Consider the following 22,229-nt stretch of genomic DNA (forward strand, 5'->3'; position numbering starts at 1 on the left):
TGCAAGAAGGCTACAGTATTTAGCTATGCAAGTAGCTACAGTATTAGCTATGCAAGTAGCTACAGTATTTAGCTATGGCAAGTAGCTACAGTATTTAGCTATGGCAAGTAGCTTACAGTATTTAGCTATGGCAAGTAGCTACAGTATATTTAGCTTATGGCAAGTAGCTACAGTATTTAGCTATGGCAAGAAGCTACAGATTTAGCTATGGCAATAGAATCTACAGGATTTAGGCTATGGCAAGTAGCTACAGTTATTTAGCTATGGCAAGTAGCGACAGTATTTAGCTATGGCAGTAGCTACAGTATTAGCTATGGCAAAGTAGTAAGTATTTAGCTATGGCAAGTAGCTACAGTATTAGCTATGGCAAGATAGCTACAGTATTTAGCTATGGCAAGAAGCTACAGTAATTTAGCTATGGCAAGAAGCTACAGTATTTAGCTATGGCAAGAAGCTACAGTATTTGCTATGCCAAGAAGCTACATATTTAAGCTATGGCAGTAGCTACTATTTAGCTATGGCAAGTAGCTACAGTATTTAGCTATGGCAAGAAAGCTACAGTATTAGCTATGGCAAGAAGACCAGTATTTAGCTATGGCAAGTAGCTACAGTATTTAGCTATGGCAAGTAGCTACAGTATTTAGCTATGGCAAGTAGCTACAGTTTTGCTATGGCAAGTAGCTAACAGTATTTAGCTATGGTAAGTAGCTAAAAGCCACAAAACTACTGCAGTTGATTCATAGATACACTGACAAGATTATTAATCTTCTAAGATACTGTACAGTGACTGAAAGTGCTCAACTCTCTCTCTCTCTCTTTGCAATGAGTCCAGAAAGGCACCAATAGCAGTTATCATTTCACTTGTGCAGTAGACTCAGCTACATTAGATCCCATGGCTCAAACCTGTAAAATGTTCACGACGCACACATTTTTACTGCCAATCGAATCTAAACCCTGTGGCCTGTGCTATTATGGTGCTATTATATGGGATCAATATCATGCCAAATGTATTCACAAATGTAAATCCCCAATCCACAAATGCAATTCACTATCCAAACACCTTCTGATTTGTAAATCGATATATTGCATTATAATTTTTTTATAACTGCAGATATGCAGGTCATTTCCAAGGGCCTTAATTAAAATGACTGCCATAAAGATTTGCACATAGAAGAGATATGCGCAAACATGACAGACATGGCAAACCTGCAACTCCATATTTGAAAGCGCTTAGGTCCCCTGGCTTTTGGCAGGGATTTGACGACAAGAAAAATACAAAATGTTCTCACGCGTAGAAAGCGATTTGTAGTCGTAGAAAAAAAAAAGTTCACATGCGTATAAAAAAAGTTCACACAGACAGCGATTTGTATTCATAGAAAAAAGGTTAATATCCATAGAAAGCGATTTCTAGAAATCGCTGGCAGCTTCTCGTTCGGCCATGTTGATACCTGCCTTTCAAGGCTGCAGAAATTATAGTATGGTAACCATAATATGTTAACCATGTGTGTAACCATAGTATGTCTAACGTAAATAATCGAAACCCTATCCGCAGAAATGTTTTGGTACCCTTCCCCAGATTTGTGCCTCGACACAATCCTTTCTCGGAGCTCTACGGACAATTCCTTCGACCTCATGGCTTGGTTTTTGCTCTGACATGCACTGTCAACTGTGGGACCTTGTATAGACAGGTGTGTGCCTTTCCAAATCATGTACAATCAATTGAATCTACCACAGGTGGACTCCAGTCAAGGATGATCAATGGAAACAGGATGCACCTGAGCAAAATTGAGTCTCAGGGCAAAGGGTCTGAAAACTTACAAAAAACAGATACCTTGTTTGCATCTGTAATACATTTGCAAACATTTCTTTAAAAAAATGTTTTTGCTTCGTCATTATGGGGTATTGTGTGTAGATTGATGAAAAAATTAAATACAAATCAAATTTAGAATAAGGCTGTAACATAACAAAATGTGGAAAAAGTCAAGGGGTCTGAATAGTTTCCAAATGCACTGTATATATTATAGGTACTTAGTTTTATTAGTTGTAGTTGGAAGTCATTTTTATTAGWTGTAGACCTATTAGTAGTTGTACAACAACTTTTTTATTCTGTTGATTGTACGTTTTATTATTAGACAGTAGTTGCCATATTTTTGTTACCAAGTATTGTTTGTAAAAAAATAAATAATAATTTGAACACTTGAAAATGGAATGGTGCATCAAGAGATTTCATCCTGCAAAATTTTAAATCAATAAATAAAGTTGGTTTTTGGACTCATCACAATAGTCCCTAAAGAGTTTGAGAAAATAACGCTGATGCATTAAAAGATGGCCACACTATACCAGTGGAAGCATATTAGCACATAGGCTAATATGCAAAAAACACTTCTCATGAACCATAGGACCAAATGACAACACATTTGGAAAGTATACCCATGGTACGTGTCTTAACTTAGCTTGAGAAAAGCTGGACAAAAGATGGCGGAGTTCAGATTTTACGTATCCATTTAAACCACTTTAAATTCACTTCGCAGTTGCCTATTAACTTGAAACTTGTCATCGCTATCATGGACGTCTCTAAGGTAAACCACATTGAATTTGGTATTGATATCTCAAAAAACAAGGACTTTCAACATCTAATTATTTGCATATGTAACGGTAATGCTCAAAATCAATCATCTTGTCCTCATGCACCATATGCCAGATTCACTCCTGATTTTGTATTTAGACTCAAGTCTTTAATGGTTTTGAGATTTTTTGTTGTTGCTGCATTCAAATATGGCCGCATTGTACCTATAGATATACATTAGCAGATATGCTAAAAAAATACTTTAAACATATTCCTCTAATGAACCTTTGCTTTGTTATTCAACTGCCCGTGCGTCCTTTCTCTCATCCTGTGAACCCCATTCATTGCTGCTCGCAGCTATATTTTACTTTTTTGTTTTCAACTGTGTGTCATGGATATTGAAATTGTTATTCCAGTGAAAAGGTGTTGCTACAAAATTAACATGAATCAGATCCTCTACCTTTCTGTGGCGACCTGTGAACATACAATTTCATTTTTTGAATATGATCGAGAAGTTGAGGGCAGGAAGACCAAAGACACCAGAACATCCAGAGTGAAGAAGAAATGGAACACCACAAATAGAGACATCCCACTGCTGAATAGTACTGTACACTGTGGTTGTCTGTGTGTATGCATGTTAGTTGGTGTATCTGTACCTTGAGACTGTTGTAGGCCAGATCCGCATTCTCTTGCTCTGATGTCATCTTTGGCTCAATGCCCTAAGAGAGATGGCTTATAGTAAATATTCCACTTTGGGTCGATAAGGCAGAGGCAGGCAGCTTGAGGATCTTAAACTTAAAGGTATTCAAGACAAAGAGTAACGGGAGAAACTTCTGTGTAGGTATTTTAGAAGTATAGAAAAACAAGCAAGAGCATAACACTAGACTGAGACATAGGCCCACCTTGCGCTTAGACTGGTCCTCCATCTTTTCCAGGTTGACTTGCAGTCTCTTCCTCTCCTGTTCCAGCTCCCTAACACGCTTCTGCAGCTTCATGAACACACCGATGTCCATTGCTGCCTTCTCCACTCCCATCTCCTGCAGGGGAACAATGTCAGGTCAAAACCTAGTCCAAGCAACTATGTACAGTAAGCCTGTGTTAGACTGTATAAAACTGGTTAATCCTGGTTAAGGAGGTCTTACCTCTACGAGTTGGATRGCATCGTCAGTGTCTCCCACCTCCGAGGTAGAAATGGAGGGATAATTGGAGTCAGACTCCAGGCTGCTCTGGTTAGAATTGTTCCTCCTGTGGCCAGGCTGAAACTGAAGGGTAAGAGGAGACAGGAAACCATTGGATATCTGGCTTGGCATAGGACACCTACATGCAAATGTGCACACACACAAACACACACGCACCTTGGCCTCCTGTAGGTTGTCATATCTCTGCTCCAGTCTGGAGAACTCCCTGAGCAGGTTCTGGTAGCGCTGCCTCTCCTCATCCAGCTCTGCCTGGACCCGACCCACACTCTGGGATGCACTGCTCTCCTGGTCTGAAACACGCACACGACCAGTCCACATCAATCACTTTCATGAGTCTCCACTTTTACTATTACTCAATCACTGTCCTATAGATGAGCCTTCATTTGAGTGACTAGAAAACAAGCCATCAATAAGTTACATACAGTATTCTCCATTACAGGTACTGAATATCTATTGCTAGTCTTTGATGTCAAGTTTATTTTATTAAGTTACTTGGAATAGCACATTGGTGTCAGCACCATTTCAWATGTTAATTTGAGGGATAGGTTATTGTATTGTCAAGATTCCAAATAACTTTTCTATCTTGGACCGTTTTCACATTGCCGATAGCATAGGGACATTCTTGAGAGGTTCTCGAGAGGCATAGATTTTTGAGAGACAATACTGTCACGTAAACTTGCGAAATGATCACGCCTGGAGCGTTACATCTGGTTTTACACTAGAAAAGAGATGACAGTTTTCACGCACTACACTCGCCTGACAGTTGACCCCTCCCGAGCAGGGCAGTTTACCTCGTTGAGCTTAACACTCCTACAGAGCAATGTTTTTGAAACAGCTGAAATGTATAGACTATATTAGATACTTGTTTTATTGAGTTTTTACCTGTGATGGGTTCAGATTTCTAAACTTTAAATATTGAGACATGAGGGGTGCTATAGTCTAGGGTCTACACCAGAAGTTAATGGTTATCTGTAGGAGGAATGTATATGTGGAGGCAATTAAGCTTGGAATGTACTGAGTAAAGGAAAAACGATCACGTTGGCAGGCACTGATAAGGGTGGAGAGCTGTGGATTAGTGAGGAAGGGGGCCGAGGTCAGGTCACGTTAAGGGAGAAGGAACAGTTTATTGCCCGCGTCACTTAATTTCCTGCCTAGCAACAGAGATGTAATGTTTAAAGAGGAGGAGGAGATTCCACCCCAAACTGGGGTACATATACCACCACTGGTGGAACCATGTATAAACTTGGTTTAAGCTTTCATAGTGTACATTGAGTTCTTACTCTGATATTTAGAACCTAACAACAGAAATTGCAGTTAACACCCTGTTACATTCTGAAATTGTCACAGTAGCCGCTGCCTGCCGGCTGCACTGAGCCAAGAACAACAATGGAAGCCTATTAGCGCAGTGTGTGTGTACACACACACACTTTGGAAAGTATTCAGACCCCTTGACTTTATCCACATTTTGGTTAGGTTACAGTCTTCTTCTAAAATTGATTAAATTGTTTTTTCCCCTCAATCTATACACAATACCCCATAATGACAAAGCAGAAACAGATTTTGGATAAAATGGAAATATCACATTTACATAGGTATTCAGACCCTTTACTCAGTACTTTGTTAAAGCACATTTGGCAGTGATAACAGCCATGAGCCTTCTTGGGTATGATGCTACAAGTTTGGCACATCTGTATTTGGGGAGTTTTTTGCATTCTTCTCTGCAGATCCTCTCAAGCTCTGTCAGGTTGGATGGGGTGAGTTGCTGCACAGCTATTTTCAGGTCTCAGAGAATTCAGAGAATTGTCCCGAAGTCACTCCTGCGTTGTCTTGGCTGTGTGCTTAAGGTTGTCCTGCTGAAAGGTTGAACCTTACACCCAGTCTGAGGTCCTGAGCACTCTGGAGCAGGTTTTCATCAAGGACCTCTCTGTACTTTGCTCCATTCATCTTCCCCTCGATCCTGCCTAGTCTCCCTGTCCCTAAAAAACATCCCCACAGCATGATGCTGCCACCACCACGCTTCACCGTAGGGATGGTGCCAGGTTTCCTTCAGACGTGACGTTTGGCATTCAGGCCAAAGAGTTCAACCTTGGTTTCATCAGACCAGAGAATCTTGTTTCTCATGCTATGAGTGTCCTTGAGGTGCATTTTGGCAAACTCCAAGCGGGCTGTCATGTGCCTTTTACTAAGGAGTGGCTTCCGTCTGGCCACTCTACCATAAAGGCCTGATTGGTGGAGTGCTGCAGAGATGGTTGTCCTTTTGGAAGGTTCTCCCATCTCCACAGAGGAACTCTGGAGCTGTGTCAGAATGACCATCGGGTCCTTCTCCCCCGATTGCTCAGTTTGGCCGGGCGGCCAGCTCTAGAAAGTGTCTTGGTGGTTCCAAACGTCTTCCATTTAAGAATGATGGGGGCCACTATGTTCTTGGGGACCTTCAATGCTGCAGAAATGCTTTGGTACCGTTCCCCAGATCTGTACCTCGACAGAAACCTGTCTCGGAGCTCTACGGACAATTCCTTCCACCTCATGGATTGGTTTTTGCTCTGACATGCACTGTCAACTGTGGGACCTTATAGACATGTGTGTACCTTTCCAAATCATGTCCAATCAATTGAATTTACCACAGGTGGACTCCAATCAAGTTGTAGAAACATCTCAAGGATGACCAATGGAAACAGGATGCGCCTGAGCTCAATTTCGAGTCTCATAGCAAAGGGTCTGAATACTTAAGGCATTTCAGCTTTTTATTTTTAATACATTTGCAATCATTTCTAAAAACGTGTTTTCACTTTGTCATTATGGGGTATTGTGTGTAGATTGCTGAGGATTTAAAAAAAAAATGAATCCCTTTTAGAATAAGGCTGTAATGTAACAAAATGTGGAAAATGTCAAGGGGTACTTTCCGAAGGCACTGTATATATTCTTTGATAGGCCTACTATCCCAAAATGTTTAGATATGCAAGTCAACATTTTGATATACACAAGTGAAACTACGCAAGTCAAAATGTTGAGATAGTAATTCAAACAAATATAATATATTTTTTCATTTGTAACATTTTGTGGTGATTTTAGAGGTGGCACCAAAGGTCCCAGAGTGATGGGGGGATAGTCTTTCATGATCTGGTAGGCTAACCACACCAGGTAAAACTCTGGTTATGATATAATAATAAATCAGTTTTATTTAGGCTATGATAAAAAAATTGTTGTATTTAGGCTATGATGGGACCAGATTTGAACTTTTTTATTTATTTCAATTTTACACCTTTTTTTCTCCCCAATTTCGTGTCATCCAATTGGTAGTTACAGTCTTGTCCCATTGCTGCAACTTCCGTACGGACTTGGGAGAAGCGAAGGTCGAGAGAAGTTCGTCCTCCAAAACACAACCCAGCCAAACCGCACTGCTTCTTGACACACTGCCCGCTTAACCCGGAACCTGCACCAATGTGTCGGAGGAAACACCATACACCTAGCGACTGTGTCAGCGTGCATTGCGCCCGGCCCGCCACAGGAGTCGCTAGTGCACGATGGGACAAGAGCATCCCTGCCGGCCCAAACCCTCCCCTAACCCGGACGACGCTGGGCCAAACCTCCCCTAACCCGCGACGACGCTGGGCCGAACCCTCCCCTAACCCGGACGACGCGGGCCAACCCTCCCCTAACCCGGACGACGCTGGGCCAAACCCTCCCTAACCCGGACGACGCTGGCAAACCCTCCCCTAACCCGGACGACGCTGGGCCAAACCCTCCCCTAACCCGGACGACGCTGGGCCAATTGTGCGCCGCCCCATGATTTCCTTTTAACTGCTCTGTGATGAAAAGTCCCGTTTGAAGTACTGCCCATGGTATTTAGATAAAGGCAGTGGTCATGTTCAGAGATTATGATGTAAACTAGAAGTGACTTCTCATTGACAAAGACAAGTCCATTGACGAATGGATTTAACAAATTGATTGATTTATGTTTGGCACACATAAAGGTACATATTCCAAAACTAATAGTTTTCCACGTGAACACAGTGCTAAACAAGGGCTGACTTCAGTTTTTTTTTTTTTTTTTTTGTCTCACATTGCTGCTGCCGTGTAACTTGATGCGGTTTCTGCCTCTTGTCCTACTTCCACAAAAAAAACTTTTGTGTGGGGAAACAAGCCGTCCCTCCCCTCAGGTCAGGCAGAATGCAGGGCTCACTGTGACTACAGTTTCACCTTCAACCACTCCTATATATATGTATCAACTAATCACTGTAGTAGTACTATCGTTTACGTCTTAGTGGTGTATGAGATCTAAAAAGCACTTACCTTCTGTGCTCTTGGAGTGGTGCAGAATCCTTTGGTTCATCTTCTCCTTTTCACTCTTCAGCAGGGAATTCTCCCTCTCCAGCTCCTCCACTCTCTAAGGAAAAAGAACAAGAGCATTCATGAAAGAAATAGAGACATCAGAAAGAGCATGGTGGCCGTTCAAGAGCAATGCATTTTCTTTTATCTATTTCAATTTGCTACTTCAGACGAGACGCTACTTACTCTCTAAAAGTGAGAAAAAGGTCTATTTAGTTGTTTTGTTTCTCTTTAAGTGACTATAAATCTGTCGATCCTGCGTGTGAGGCTCTCATACTGATGTCAGACGGAGCTAGAGAGCCAGGGACAATTCCTGCATTGTCTGACTGACTTGGGAGAGAATCAAAAGGACCAAAGAGGGGTGTCTATTACCACTGAGAAAGCCCGAGGCCAATCTACTTAACAATGATCTCCTTAAGTCAGGTAGTCAAAACAATACAAAAATGTATGCATGATATCACTTTCAGACCACTGATACATACAGTTAAATCCACAGTGAGATTGTTGGAGAAACAGATGTTCAGTAATTCAACTCTTAGAGCAAGAATTCAGTAAAACCGCTGCTACCAGCATCTTCTGTAGTTACTCGGGCAACTGAAGACTGTTTTCACCCACGTGTTTCAAACAGAAGGCTGTTTTCAGTCAACATTAGGGCTTTGGAGAACATACAAGGTAAAGGAAAATGTACTTTCTCCTCTTCAGTGATTGACAGCTCACCTGTTCAAATCTCATCTTCTCGTTGCTGTGCTCCTCCTCCAGCTTCTTCCTGTGGGCATGTGCTTCCAGGAGCTCCGCCCTCAGCTTCTCCAGCTCATCCTTCAGAGAGGTCAGCTGACCGCCGTCTCCCTGGCGACTGCGCATGGTCTCCAGCTCCTTCTGCAGCTTGTTCACCTCTGAGCCCAGGGAGGCTTTGGCCACCACCAGCTGCTCATTCTGAGTCTTCAGATCTTTGGTCTAAACAGTGGGACAGGAGAGAGAGCTCTGTTACTACTATGGGACGTCACATCACTTTCAAATCCATCCCTTTTTAACATAACTTACAGTCTAGACTAGCCAAAAAACATTCTGTGCCAAAATGATTGCAAAGGGAAATATTGACCTTTCATTGACCCGTCTTTGTATTATGGCACTCATTGTAGGCTACTAGCGTTACAGGTCAGTGTACTCCTATAAAGTCGCCTGGGTCAGAACCACGCGTCTTTGACTGTACCTGGTCATCCATCTTCCTCTGCAGCTGGACGATCTTGTTCTCCATGCCCGTGTTGAGCTTCTTCAGATGTTGAGCGGACCTCGCCTCAATCTTCAGCTGTTTCAGCTCCCGCTTGGCTCGCATGCGGCGGTAGGCACACTGGATGGTGATGGCGGCGTTCCGTGCCACCTTGAACTTCCTCCTAGTAAGCCAGCCTCGGACATGCTTCTGGATGATCATCGCTTTGTGATGCAGAAGGAACTGGGGTGGGGGAGAGGAGAGGTAGAGATCAGGGACAAAGAACCATTTATTATACTGTACAATGTGATGAGAAATATGTAGTTAACTAGATTTCCCAGTAGGGGGAAATTCTAGAGTACTAAATCCAAAGGGAATCTAGAGTATCTGAGAAGGCGCAATAGCAGGCAGCATTTATGCAAGGCCCGCCTGATCACATTCCATTTCAAATCCGAGCACTTCGTCTCCAATTTTCCAGTCACACAAACAGGACAACAAGTCCAAGACTGAGGCCTCTTCCCAGGGTACTTTTTACTCCTGATAGAGATAGAGATCTAATAGAGATCTGATAGCTTCAACATGAATACAGTGTGGGATTGGGAACAAATGAGAGTGTATACAAAATCCAGGATCAAAAAAGGTAAAAGGTAAACCAGTGACATAACAGGTAGAGTGTTGTGGTTGTAGTACCTCCTGGAAGATCCTGCGGGTGAACATGCCCCTGGTAAAGGCCTGGATGGTGACAACAGCCTGTCTCACCCTCAGATAGCCCCTCCGCTCTCGGACCATACGATACTGCTTCTGACAGATAACAGCAGCGCGGCTTAGGCGCAGCCGCTCCGCATACCTGAGAAAGACAGCAAAAGGAGGAGGACACGGAAAGTAGTTACAACACTGGCACCGATATTGATTAAAACTTGTTCAAGACCCTTGTAGTGTGATTTATCAAGAAGTTGCCTCGTGGGAAAAAATCTGAATTGACCAGCTACTTTGTTAGTCTAGCAGAACGTTGTGCTTCTCCTCTCACCTGCGGGCCATGTAACCACGGCCAAATCTCTGCAAGGTGATGGCAGACTTGCGTATCTTCTTGTAGCGGGCCATCTGTAGCCAGCGTCGCACTGTCTTCTGGATCTTGATGCAGGCGGAGCGGAACTTGTCTGCCCTCAGCTTCTCCAGGTAGGCCACTTGGCCCGCCCGGAAGAAGATCTTGGTCTTACCAAACTGGAACTTGTCTGGGTCCTGGTGAGGGAGAAAGATGAAGTCATTTSGTTTCCAGTCATTCATTCATTCAGTTAAATTGAACTTCAGCTCGATCAACTGAGCATCAAGGCAGCTAGTTAAGTGGACGTTATCAAACACAAGGTTAAATTGTCCCCCCCCCCCCTAAGGAATCCATGACATACTGTCCAAGGCGCATACAAATGATATTCCAGTAATAATGTATTAATAACATGATTCATCTCAGGCTGTGTATGCTGAATTCTCCACTGTTCCTAGAGAACACAACGGGGTTTGTCCATTAGGACTGAAACTCGTGACCTGCCTTTTTACATCCCCATTCCCCAGGTTCATACATTCAAAGCTGTCTCTCAATACTGGAAAAGTTAACATGTACTGTATCAGAGCAGACATGCAGTAGGTTCAATGATGCAAAGATGGACTGGCCCTGAAGGAGTTAGGGAGCTCCGTTGAAGAGAACAACATCCTTCAACCATGGGAGGAACAATAGTGATCCTTTCTATTCATTCATTTCCTTTCTATTTGTTCATTTCCTTTCCTATCCTACTTGGGGCTTTAGGGCGTAAATCTTTCTTACCTTGACCAGGGTCTCTAGTAGGTTCCTACACACCAGTTTCTTGTCTCCTACGGTCATATCTGACTTCTTCATGAGGACTCTGTATCTGTTGAAGAAGTCTGGGTACGTCCACCTGGAATCACATAGGACTGGCTGAGAAGCAAGTCAAACACACACAGCCCAAATCTGAAACAGGCTTATTTTAATTCATGAAAAAGGAAACCATTGTATTATTTTGAACAAATCAAATTGTAAAAAATGTCCTTGCGACATAAAGGCATGATTATTGTTCATCTCGTTTCTTTTGGTTTGCGACCATGAGCAGGTCAGGACTAGTGTCGGTCCTCTAGACTTGAAACAGTAAGACTGCACTTTCTCACGCAGTACTTTGTCTTATGCAATCTGTTTTATGCTGTGTAACGGAATCAAATTGTTATTAAGAGAGTTTGTGCTCTGTGGTGAATTGCTCTCCTGCTGTTCTTCCTCAGGGAAGCACGTACCTCAGGGGAGACGGAATTCAATTTCCTCCCTGCTTAGGACGACCGAGAAAGCTCAATGATGGAGCAATAAAAACAGACAGAGGAAGAGCCTCCGTCCAGGCAGCACAGATTACGGAAGTGACATGCCCATTACATCACCAGGAGTCGCATAACAACCACATTCTATTACAAWATATATAATAATAATAATATTATTATTATATGCCATTTAGCAGACATTTTTATCCAAAGTGACAAATGTTTTCTATGGGTGGCCCCAGCGGGAATCAAACCAACGCCCCATGACGTTGCAAAGCACAATGCTCTACCAACTGACCCACACAGGACCACAATCAATTTCTATGCATCCACTATCTATTGCACAGAGCAGACAACAGGGCCACCCGTGTGACGGTGTGTGAGAAGCAATCTTACCTTGATGGGTAGCCAGCAGCACTGATGCGGATGGTCTCCAGGACTCCACATGCCCTCAGTTGCTGCACAGCTCTCCTAGAGTCAAACCTTCAACAGAGAGAGGGACAAAAGAACACGTATACAAAGTTTCAAAAACAATTCCCCATCACAATGAAAACACACCACTCTGGGAGTAGGGTTAATTACCATACATATACACAGGTAAAGGCTATTACCCTCTCCTTACTGTACCTGAGCTTAAACTTCCCCTTCAGTATTGTACACATCTCCACTAGGCAGAAGACAGAAGCATTGAGAGGAGGTTAATGCTAGTCAGCTAGGTGCTGCCTGGGCAGACTGACTGTGTCCCTACATACAGCCGTCGGTATGTTTGCTAAAGTCCAGCCACAGCATGTGACCAAGGCACATCATTAGATTTAGAGACCTTGAAGAGGCACTTGTGCAAAAGAATGCATCAAGACGATGGCAACATAACCTGACCTCTCCTTCTGTCCTGTTTTTCGGAAGTAAACATTCTAAGTCGACAATGTGTGCTGTAGTAGAAAAGCTTCAGAACACAAGACAATTCCTTAAATCGACCTCGAAAAACAAAAACCTAGGATMTCTAGTGTGCTGGTTTAAATGCCCCATTCAACACTGCTTATCAAGACAACATTGTTTATTGAAAAACAGTCTTTATTTTGGACGAGAGTTTCTGGTAACAGTCAACATGGCTGTGCCACTGTGAGCAAGAGAAACTGTTATTGAGTCAGAGGACTTGAGAGAGTTATTCAGCAAGAGACAGAATCAGCACCTCAGGCTACACTCGGGTCTAGGCAACCAAAGAACAAACACAGCACACGCAGGTGATGTCTCTCGCTCTGTCTGTCACACACAGTACTCTCTCCTAGTTGTCTTTTCCCATGACTCAATGCATGTTTATTAGTGTTCTGTTTACATAAGCCATCATTACCTCACCATGACCGTACCACGTTTAAATAAGAATGGCAGACCACATATTAGGCTCCTAGATCTGATTAGTGAAGCCAGTCACAGTAAGAAGTTGGCTTCTGATTCTTAAACACACTGTACACAAACATACACACAGAACAGAGCCCTCTTTGTTTACAGTAATACTGTAGTAATACTGTAGTAATACTGTAGTAATACTGTACCAGTGGGTACAGAAGTCCCAAAAGCATCTCTTCCACTAAAAATGGGCAAGGTTTTTCAGTCAACATGAAAAAAGTTTGCTAATCCAAACAACTTGGCTATTTGAGCAGAGAAGTTACATGAGACAGACAAGACACACAAACTCTTCCGTATTCTGTTGCCTACATACAGTTGAAGTCGGAAGTTTACATACACTTAGGTTGGAGTCATTAAAACTTGTTTTTCAACCACTCCACAAATTTCTTGTTAACAAACTATAGTTTTGGCAAGTGGGTTAGGACATCTACTTTGTGCATGACAAGTAATGTTCCCAATAATTGTTTACAAACAGATTATTTCACTGTATCGCAATTCCAGTGGGTCAGAAGTTTACATACACTAAGTTGACTGTGCCTTTAAACAGCTTGGAAAATTCCAGAAAATGATGTCATGGCTTTAGAAGCTTCTGGTGGGCTAATTGACATCATATTTTCATATTGACATCATATTTTTGAGTCAATTGGAGGTGTACCTGTGGATGTATTTCAAGGCCTACCTTCAAACTCAGTGCCTCTTTGCTTGACATCATGGGAAAATCAAAAGAAATCAGGCCAAAAATTGTAGACCTCCACAAGTCTGGTTCATTCTTGGGAGCAATTTCCAAATGCCTGAAGGTACCACGTTCATCATTACAAACAATAGTACGCAAGTATAAACACCATAGGACCCACGCAGCCGATTAACGTACTTTGGTGCGAAAAGTGCAAATCAATCCCAGAACAACAGCAAAGGACCTTGTGAAGATGCTGGAGGAAATAGGTACAAAAGTATCAATATCCACAGTAATACGAGTCCAATATCGACATAACCTGAAGGGCCGCTCAGCGAGGAAGAAGCCACTGCTCCAAAACCGCCATAAAAAAGCCAGACTACGGTTTGCAACTGCACATGGGGACAAAGATCGTACTTTTTTGGAGAAATGTCCTCTGTTCTGATGAAGCAAAAATAGAACTGTTTGGTCATAATGACCATCGTTATGTTTGGAGGAAAAATGGGGAGAAAAGGGGGAAGAACACCATCCCAACCGTGAAGCACGGGGTGGCAGCATCATGTTGTGGGGGTGCTTTGCTGCAGGAGGGACTGGTGCACTTCACAAAATAGATGGCATCATCACGAAAATTGATAATTTGAAGCAACATCTCAAGACATCAGTCAGGAAGTTAAAGCTTGGTCGCAAATGGGTCTTCCAAATGGATAATGACCCCAAGCATACTTCCAAAGTTGTGGCAAAATGGCTTAAGGACAACAAAGTCAAGGTATTGGAGTGCCCATTACAAAGCCCTGACCTCAATCCCATAGAACATTTGTGGGAAGAACTGAAAAAGCGTGTGCGAGCAAGGAGGCCTACAACAATGACTCCGTTACACCAGCTCTGTCAGGAGGAATGGGCCAAAATTCACCCAACTTATTGTGGGAAGCTTGTGGAAGGCTACCCAAAACATTTGACCCAAGTTAAACAATTGAAAGGCAAAGCTACCAAATACTAATTGAGTGTATGCAAACTTCTGACCCACTGGGAATGTGATGAAAGAAATAAAAGCTGAAATAAATAATTCTCTCTACTATTATTCAGACATTTCACATTCCTAAAATAAAGTGGTGATCCTAACTGACCTACGACAGGGAATTTCTACTAGGACTAAATGTCAGGAATTGTGAAAAACTGAGTTTAAATTTAAATGTATATGTGTCCTTTCTAGGGAGTTTTTCCTAGCCACCATGCTTCCACACCTGCATTGCTTGCTGTTTGGGGTTTAAGGCTCGGTTTCTGTACAGCACTTTGTGACATCAGCTGATGTGAGAAGGGCTTTATAAATAAATTTGATTTGGCTAAGGTGTATGTAAACTTCTGACTTCAACTGTACACCGTCACTGAAAAGCCAAATATTTACTCACGAGAATGCCTCCTTCTCGTCATTAGGCTTGATGCAACGCACATAGTGGGGGGTGGTGGCATTCAGGGTCTCCATGAGAAGCTGCAGGGAGCTGCGGAACTACAGTAAACAAACAGAGGAACGGAGGATGAGAAGCTGCAGGGAGCTGCGGAACWACAGTAAACWAACACAGGAGCGGAGGATGAGAAGTACTGCAAAGTTTAAAAAACTTGCTTAATCCCACCAATCATTGTAAAAATACAGACTTGTTACATCATTGCTTCCTAATGAAAGGTTAAAGACATTGTTAAGAAAATGACTATGACACTAACACAGACAGGCTCCTGTCCAGAGGCACACTGTTTGAACTCAGGCCTCATGGTGGATGCTAACCTGGTGGCCCACGGTTTTCCTGTGCTCCTTGTTGGGGACTTTAGGAGTTGGTTTGGCCGAGCGCACGTTGATCCTGGAGGACTTGCTGGAAGACGTGGAGCTGCTTCCGTCTTTATTAGTGTCCTGGAACAGATCCGCCACGAGCTGAAACTGTGAGAGGGGGAACATCATTAATATGTTTAGCAGATGGTTTCATCCAAAACAACTTAGCATAAAACAGATTATATTATAAGCCATTTTACAGCCGGATAACAACATCAATTCACCAAACCGCACAAAAAAAGAGGCGTTGAATTTCCACAAAAATCTTTTTCATAAGATATATTTTTACATAGTGCTGTACTGTCGGATCCAGTGTAATAGCGGGTGTGTTAAAGAACACTGATGAGACTACAGTAATGAAAAGCATGGCTGGACAGGACGTCAATAAACCAGCATTTAGGCGTCTGTCAGGAGAGTTCTGTAGTCACATCTCCACAGCAGAACCAGTGAAGGTGAACAATTTGAGTGTCAAGCAGCAGCATCCACGTATTTGCAGTGGATGCAGAGGGAATATTGATAATAGCACAATAATATCTCTGTCACAGATAAGGCTGGTGCGGTAAAACAGTACTAATAGACTGCAGTGCAGTCCCACCACCATATTGATAATAGCACAATAATATCTCTGTCACAGATAAGGCTGGTGTGGTTAGACAGTACTAATACACTGCAGTGCAGTCCCACCATCCATACGGATAACTATTCTCTCATGCCAAACTTGCGAAAAAATATTCTGACATTAACACGAAATTCCTTTTCGGAAAATGTTTCCTTTATCACTTTGCAAAGAATATGCTCTGTAAGCAGGATTGGACTTCTATGAAGATTCATGGAAGTTCCTTGATCCATCCACCTCCTCTGGCTTGRGGGTACAGCTCAGGTACCTCAGAGTTAGCAGGGCTTTCAGGCTGTGAGAGATGATAGTAATGGTCATTGAGGAAAGACTTATCAGCCGGAGGAAGTTTCATGACCCTCACATGTCCTCCAAGGCTCTCCAATGTTGATAGGTTTCTGCATCACTGTCAGCTAGATATGAGGGGGTTTAAAACAAGCTAGGGGCTCTTGCCAAGTTCTCAACTACTGAGMAAAATTGACACTAGAAAATCAATTGAAATGACAGAGACAAAAATGCAGTACAGCATATTGTACAATATTGAGACTTGCTATGTCTTTATCACTGCTTTTGTTTCGGAAACCTCACTGCAGCGTTTCCCAAACTCGGTCCTATCCATGCTGTTCWATGGAGCTTGGTGTCTTTCTGATAGTGAATAGATTTGGCACAGACAAGATGCTTTTAGACAGAACATAAAATATGAAATCTCTCCTTGCCTCTCAATATTCCTTCTCATTTGCACGCTCTTAATGGCTGTTGCATTAGTAATGCTGAGGAGAGGATTTTGGCGAGAGGGAGACAAGATGGTTGAAAGAGAAAGGGCTGAATATGAGATGCCTAATACGAGATGAAGTGAACTAAAGTTGGTATTTGTCCCAAAGAGAGTGGCAGAGAGGGTGAACTGAACAGAAATGACTGAGAAAGCTAATGCACTTTTGGCTCTCATCACTTAATCAGTAAAAAAGTTCATGCAGAGAACATGAGCTGAAATTASGTTCCAATCAAGCAGTTTGAGTTTGGCTTGGAGAGGCAGGAGTCAGCGGATCTCTAGAAAGTGTGTGTGTGTCTGTGGGAGACAATTCATCTGCAATATATTAGAATTTTGATATGACATCTTAATTTACATTTCATGTATTTCAAATGAGAATGTAAAGCAGGATTTAAACTTTAGGGTTCATGTGAAGTGTTGCCAAGTTGTCAGCCTGGCTTTAAACAACAACTATACCTGATAGGAGCTATACTGCCCATCATATGAACCTGTGAAATGCTTCCAACTTGCCACTTTCTAAATCGTGTTACTTTTTTTGTGTCGTTGCACTCTATTCCAAAACTGAAGCCTCTTTCAGCAGTAATCTAATTTGGTAAAAGCTTTAYGGTGCTGCTTTTCCAAGAAGTCCACACGGTTAAATTAGTTAGARCTTAAAAATATAATTATTTGCGACATGCTTTCTGCATTTAAGTGGTCAGAGTGTGCTGTTGAGTGTGAGTTGAAGTGTCCACTAGAATGGTTTTGATGATTGTGTCATTGTGGTAGCGATCTAATGACATTGTTCTCTCTCACCTTGCTGGCCTTCAGAATGTTGATGTGTTCCTCGTAGACGGTGTCTCTGTTCTTCTCCAGGAAGCCATCACACTGGTACTCAACCTGCCAAGGGCGGGAACAGAGGTATATATAACAGACTACACTTCACAGCCAAATACACTGACAACTAAATTAGCAAACATTTAATCAACTATGGTAATTATGTACAATAGGGACTGAGGGTTGTTTGTTCAAATCCCAGGTGGCCCATACAGTCCTGCTGTTGTGTCCCACAGCAATGCACTTACAGTAACCGTAGCCAAACATCCAGCTGTACATTGAATAATTTAAAGCATGTGGCAGTTTAAACAGAAGCATTTACTGAGCATAAAAAAAAGATGAACCAGATTAGCAAACATTCTGTTTATTTATAAAAAGTCAGATGTAAAATAACATGAGTGCAGGTATTGTTTGGAAGGAAATCCCCCTGTCAGTCAGTCTATCGTCCTTCCCTTTGTCTGTCCATCAGCAGCCCCAGCCTCCAGGCAGTCTGGTGTCACACTTCACCCCTGCTCTCTCCTCTTTCTCACAGATAGGGTTGCAGGCTGTTCTAATTGTACAGCCGTGGCCAAAAGTTTTGAGAATGACACAAATATTAATTTCCACAAAGTTTGCCGTTTCAGTGTCTTTAGATATTTTTGTCAGATGTTACTATGGAATACTGAAGTATAATTACAAGCATCTCATAAAGTGTCAAAGGCTTTTATTGACAATTACATGAAGTTGATGCAAAGAGTCAATATTTGCAGTGTTGACCCTTCTTTTTCAAGACCTCTGCAATCCGCCCTGGCATGCTGTCAATTAACTTCTGGGCCACATCCTGACTGATGGCAGCTCATTCTTGCATAATCAATGCTTGGAGTTTGTCAGAATTTGTGGGTTTTGTTTGTCCACCCGCCTCTTGAGGATTGACCACAAGTTCTTAATGGATTAAGGTCTGGGGAGTTTCCTGGACTTGGACCCAAAATATTCGATGTTTTGTTCCCCGTGCCACTTAGTTATCACTTTTGCCTTATGGCAAGGTGCTCCATCATGCTGGAAAAGGCATTGTTCGTCACCAAACTGTTCCTGGATGGTTGGGAGAAGTTGCTCTCGGAGGATGTGTTGGTACCATTCTATATTCATGGCTGTGTTCTTAGGCAAAATTGTGAGTGAGCCCACTCCCTTGGCTGAGAAGCAACCCCTCAAATGAATGGTCTCAGGATGCTTTACTGTTGGCATGACACAGGACTGATGGTAGCGCTCATCTTGTCTTCTCCGGACAAGCTATTTTCCGGATGCCCCAAACAATCAGAAAGGGGATTCATCAGAGAAAATGACTTTACCCCAGTCCTCAGCAGTTCAATCCCTGTACCTTTTGCAGAATATCAGTCTGTCCCTGATGTTTTTCCTGGAGAGAAGTGGCTTCTTTGCTGCCCTTCTTGACACCAGGCTATCCTCCAAAAGTCTTCGCCTCACAGTGCGTGTAGATGCACTCACACCTGCCTGCTGCCATTCCTGAGCAAGCTCTGTACTGGTGGTGCCCCGCTCCCGCAGCTGAATCAACTTTAGGAGACRGTCCTGGCGCTTGCTGGACTTTCTTTGGCGCCCTGAAGCCTTCTTCACAACAATTGAACCGCTCTCCTTGAAGTTCTTGATGATCCGATAAATGGTTGGTTTAGGTGCAATCTTACTGGCAGCAATACCTTTGCCTGTGAAACCTTTTTTGTGCAAGCAATGATGACGGCACGTGTTTCCTTGCAGGTAACATGTTTGACAGAGGAAGAACAATGATTCTAAGCACCACCCTCCTTTTGAAGCTTCCAGTCTGTTATTCGAACTCAATCAGCATGACAGAGTGATCTCCAGCCTTGTCCTCGTCAACACTCACACCTGAGTTAACGAGAGAATCACTGACATGATGTCAGCTGGTCCTTTTGTGGCAGGGCTGAAATGCAGTGGAAATGTTCTTGGGGGATTCAGTTCATTTGTATGGCAAAGAGGGACTTTGCAATTAATTGCAATTCATCTGATCACTCTTCATAACATTCTGGAGTATATGCAAATTGCCATCATACAAACTGAGGCAGCAGAGTTTGTGAAAATTTATATTTGTGTCATTCTCAAAACTTTTGGCCACGACTGTACAACTGGCGCGTGAGAGGAAGAGCAGTAATTGAATGCAGATCCTACTCCTTTTCACTTGAAGAGTTAGACGAAGAGAAACACCAAGGGAATCGGTTTAATACCATCTTAAGAGGAGAGCTGAGGAAATCCCATCCACATTAACAGGACTCTCTCGTCCCACTCTAGCCACTCACATCCCTAGCTTTTCACGGAAATTACCACGGTAAATAAAAGGACATTGCTACAGCTGCCTGCCTTTCATCTGTTTACATGACCCACTTTAGGCAGACACATAGGCAGTCCTTTCTATTTAGTGCCAGCTCCTCTGCGTAGGAGCACTGCTCTTTGAGTTAATTAGAGCTTGTGTATGTGTCATAAGGAGGAGGGGTGACATTGCAGGGCCAATGAGATCACTCACAGTAATACTAACACACAAAGCCTCTCTGATGAGTCATCATGGGATAATCATATTAGCTCTTTTCAGGCAAAGCCCCTGCAATGAGGGTGATTCATGTCAGGTCCTTTGAATAGCACAATTTGTAGATGCTCCCAATTACTCAGCCAGGTATACTGAAGCAGTTMGGTTTAAACACACAACCTTGCTTAAGGACTGTAACAACAGGATTTCCCGGCCAAAATGACATTTGAACCAACAGCCTAGCATCAGGTCAATTTTCACCTAACTGAAGAGCCTTACGTACAGGTGCTTTTCATGTGAAACATGTCTCTAGGCTGGGTCTACCCACCTTATCAGCAAAGTGAATGATAATGAAAGATATGTTGGACATCCGTGGTTTCTGGAAATGGACGCTGCTTGAAAGGCGATCGTACAGCTTCTGGCACCAGTTCTGATCTGTCCCTTTGGGCACCTGTARCAGCAGCAGGCGAAGGGGAATAAAGGAGAAATATTATGTAAAACCATGAAGGAAACCAAAACTTTCTATCCAGGTTAGCTGTGCTCAGAATAACAATTATTTTGAGGTTGTTCCAAATGATCGTCAATAACTTCAAAGGGCTGTGGGATGAGGATGAGTGAAATAAATAAGTAATCTGTGTTTTGTTGCAAAGTCCTTAACTCCGATAACAATCTGGATGCAGGCAGGGGAAACAGACGCAGGCCACGGTGTGCACCTATGAATGCAGGATGAATCCCATTAAACTGAGACCAGAGGTTTAAAACGCAGGGATCAGCAGTGTGTTCCGCTCTGCTCCCTCCAGACCAAAACACAGAAGATTGTTCAACACCTGTGACTGCTCAAGTGCATTCAGCGTTAAAACTCCTCCAGTTGCCAATTGTTCATATACACTTCCCCRCTAATGCATCCCAAAAAGAGAAGTTAAGAACTACTGGAGCAAGGACAGAATTCAGGACTAAAGACGAATACATTATGTATGGAAGACCGGGTACTCCACCTTGCACTCCTCATCCAGCAGGTCCAGGATRCCCAACTTGGCCTCGATGAGGTCGATACACGGCTGGTTGTCATAGAAGTCGATGAGCGTCCAGGGGATCTGCTCCTTCATGTACTCCTCCTGCTCCAGCTTGAACACATGCTGAGGACACACAGAGGCAGTCCCACAGTGAGCTACAGCACAGTAGGTTATCAGTTAGACTAAGTCCTGAATTATTTCACTTGAAAACATTCATGTTGAGTCATGAGGTTAACAGCTTTATGTTTAATGTTATGTTTTATGTTTTGCTTTATGTTCTCAGGTCTCCTCTACTGAACATTGGAATATAAGGTAGGTAGCTACACTGAGTGTACAAAACATTAGGAACACCATCCTAATATTGAGTTGCACCCCCTTTTGCCCTAAGAGCGGCCTCAATTCGTCAGGGGCATGTATACTCCAGTTGTGTGAAGTTGGCTGGATGTCCTTTGGGTGGTGGACCATTTTTGATACATACTGGAAGCTGTTGAGTGTGAAAAGAACTGCAACACTGCTGAGTTTAACACACTCAAACCGGTGCGCCTCGCACCTACTACCACACTTAACTATTTGGTCTTGCMCATTCACCCTCTGAATGGCACACACACACAATCCATGTCTCAAGACTTAAAAATCCTTCTTTAACCTGTCTCYTCCCTTTCATCGACACTGATTGAAGTGGATTTAACACGTAACATCAATAAGGGATCATATCGTTCACCTGGATTCACCTGGTCAGTCTATGTCATGGAAAGAGCAGGTGTTCTTAATGTTTTGTACACTGTGTATATTATAAATATAAGGCTTAAACTCACTTGATTGAACTGCTGCTGCAGTTTCTCATTGGCGTAGTTGATGCAGAACTGCTCGAAGCTGTTTATCTCAAAGGTCTCAAATCTGTTCAGATGAAGAGAAAACAGTCACATATCTGGTGAGTTGGAAGTCTCCGGTCTATTTCCATCCTGTGTTTTAGACAGTGATTTTAGGCCT

At 42.8% G+C, this 22,229-nt stretch overlaps 1 protein-coding gene across 1 annotated transcript in view; it reads right to left on the bottom strand.

The window, feature by feature from the left end:
- The window catches only part of LOC111961417 (unconventional myosin-Vb-like), an 82,102-nt gene that overhangs the window by 12,543 nt on the left and 47,330 nt on the right, over positions 1 to 22,229 (bottom strand). The window contains 17 exon segments of the mRNA XM_070441267.1: positions 3,223 to 3,285; positions 3,469 to 3,603; positions 3,709 to 3,828; positions 3,922 to 4,055; positions 8,056 to 8,149; positions 8,809 to 9,045; positions 9,302 to 9,541; positions 9,989 to 10,145; positions 10,326 to 10,537; positions 11,115 to 11,226; positions 12,008 to 12,094; positions 15,095 to 15,192; positions 15,466 to 15,615; positions 17,682 to 17,765; positions 20,555 to 20,677; positions 21,222 to 21,362; positions 22,055 to 22,136. Coding sequence (XP_070297368.1) covers positions 3,223 to 3,285; positions 3,469 to 3,603; positions 3,709 to 3,828; positions 3,922 to 4,055; positions 8,056 to 8,149; positions 8,809 to 9,045; positions 9,302 to 9,541; positions 9,989 to 10,145; positions 10,326 to 10,537; positions 11,115 to 11,226; positions 12,008 to 12,094; positions 15,095 to 15,192; positions 15,466 to 15,615; positions 17,682 to 17,765; positions 20,555 to 20,677; positions 21,222 to 21,362; positions 22,055 to 22,136 — 2,269 coding nt within the window.

Source organism: Salvelinus sp. IW2-2015, linkage group LG4q.1:29, assembly GCF_002910315.2.
Source record: "Salvelinus sp. IW2-2015 linkage group LG4q.1:29, ASM291031v2, whole genome shotgun sequence".
Taxonomy (NCBI): domain Eukaryota; kingdom Metazoa; phylum Chordata; class Actinopteri; order Salmoniformes; family Salmonidae; genus Salvelinus; species Salvelinus sp. IW2-2015.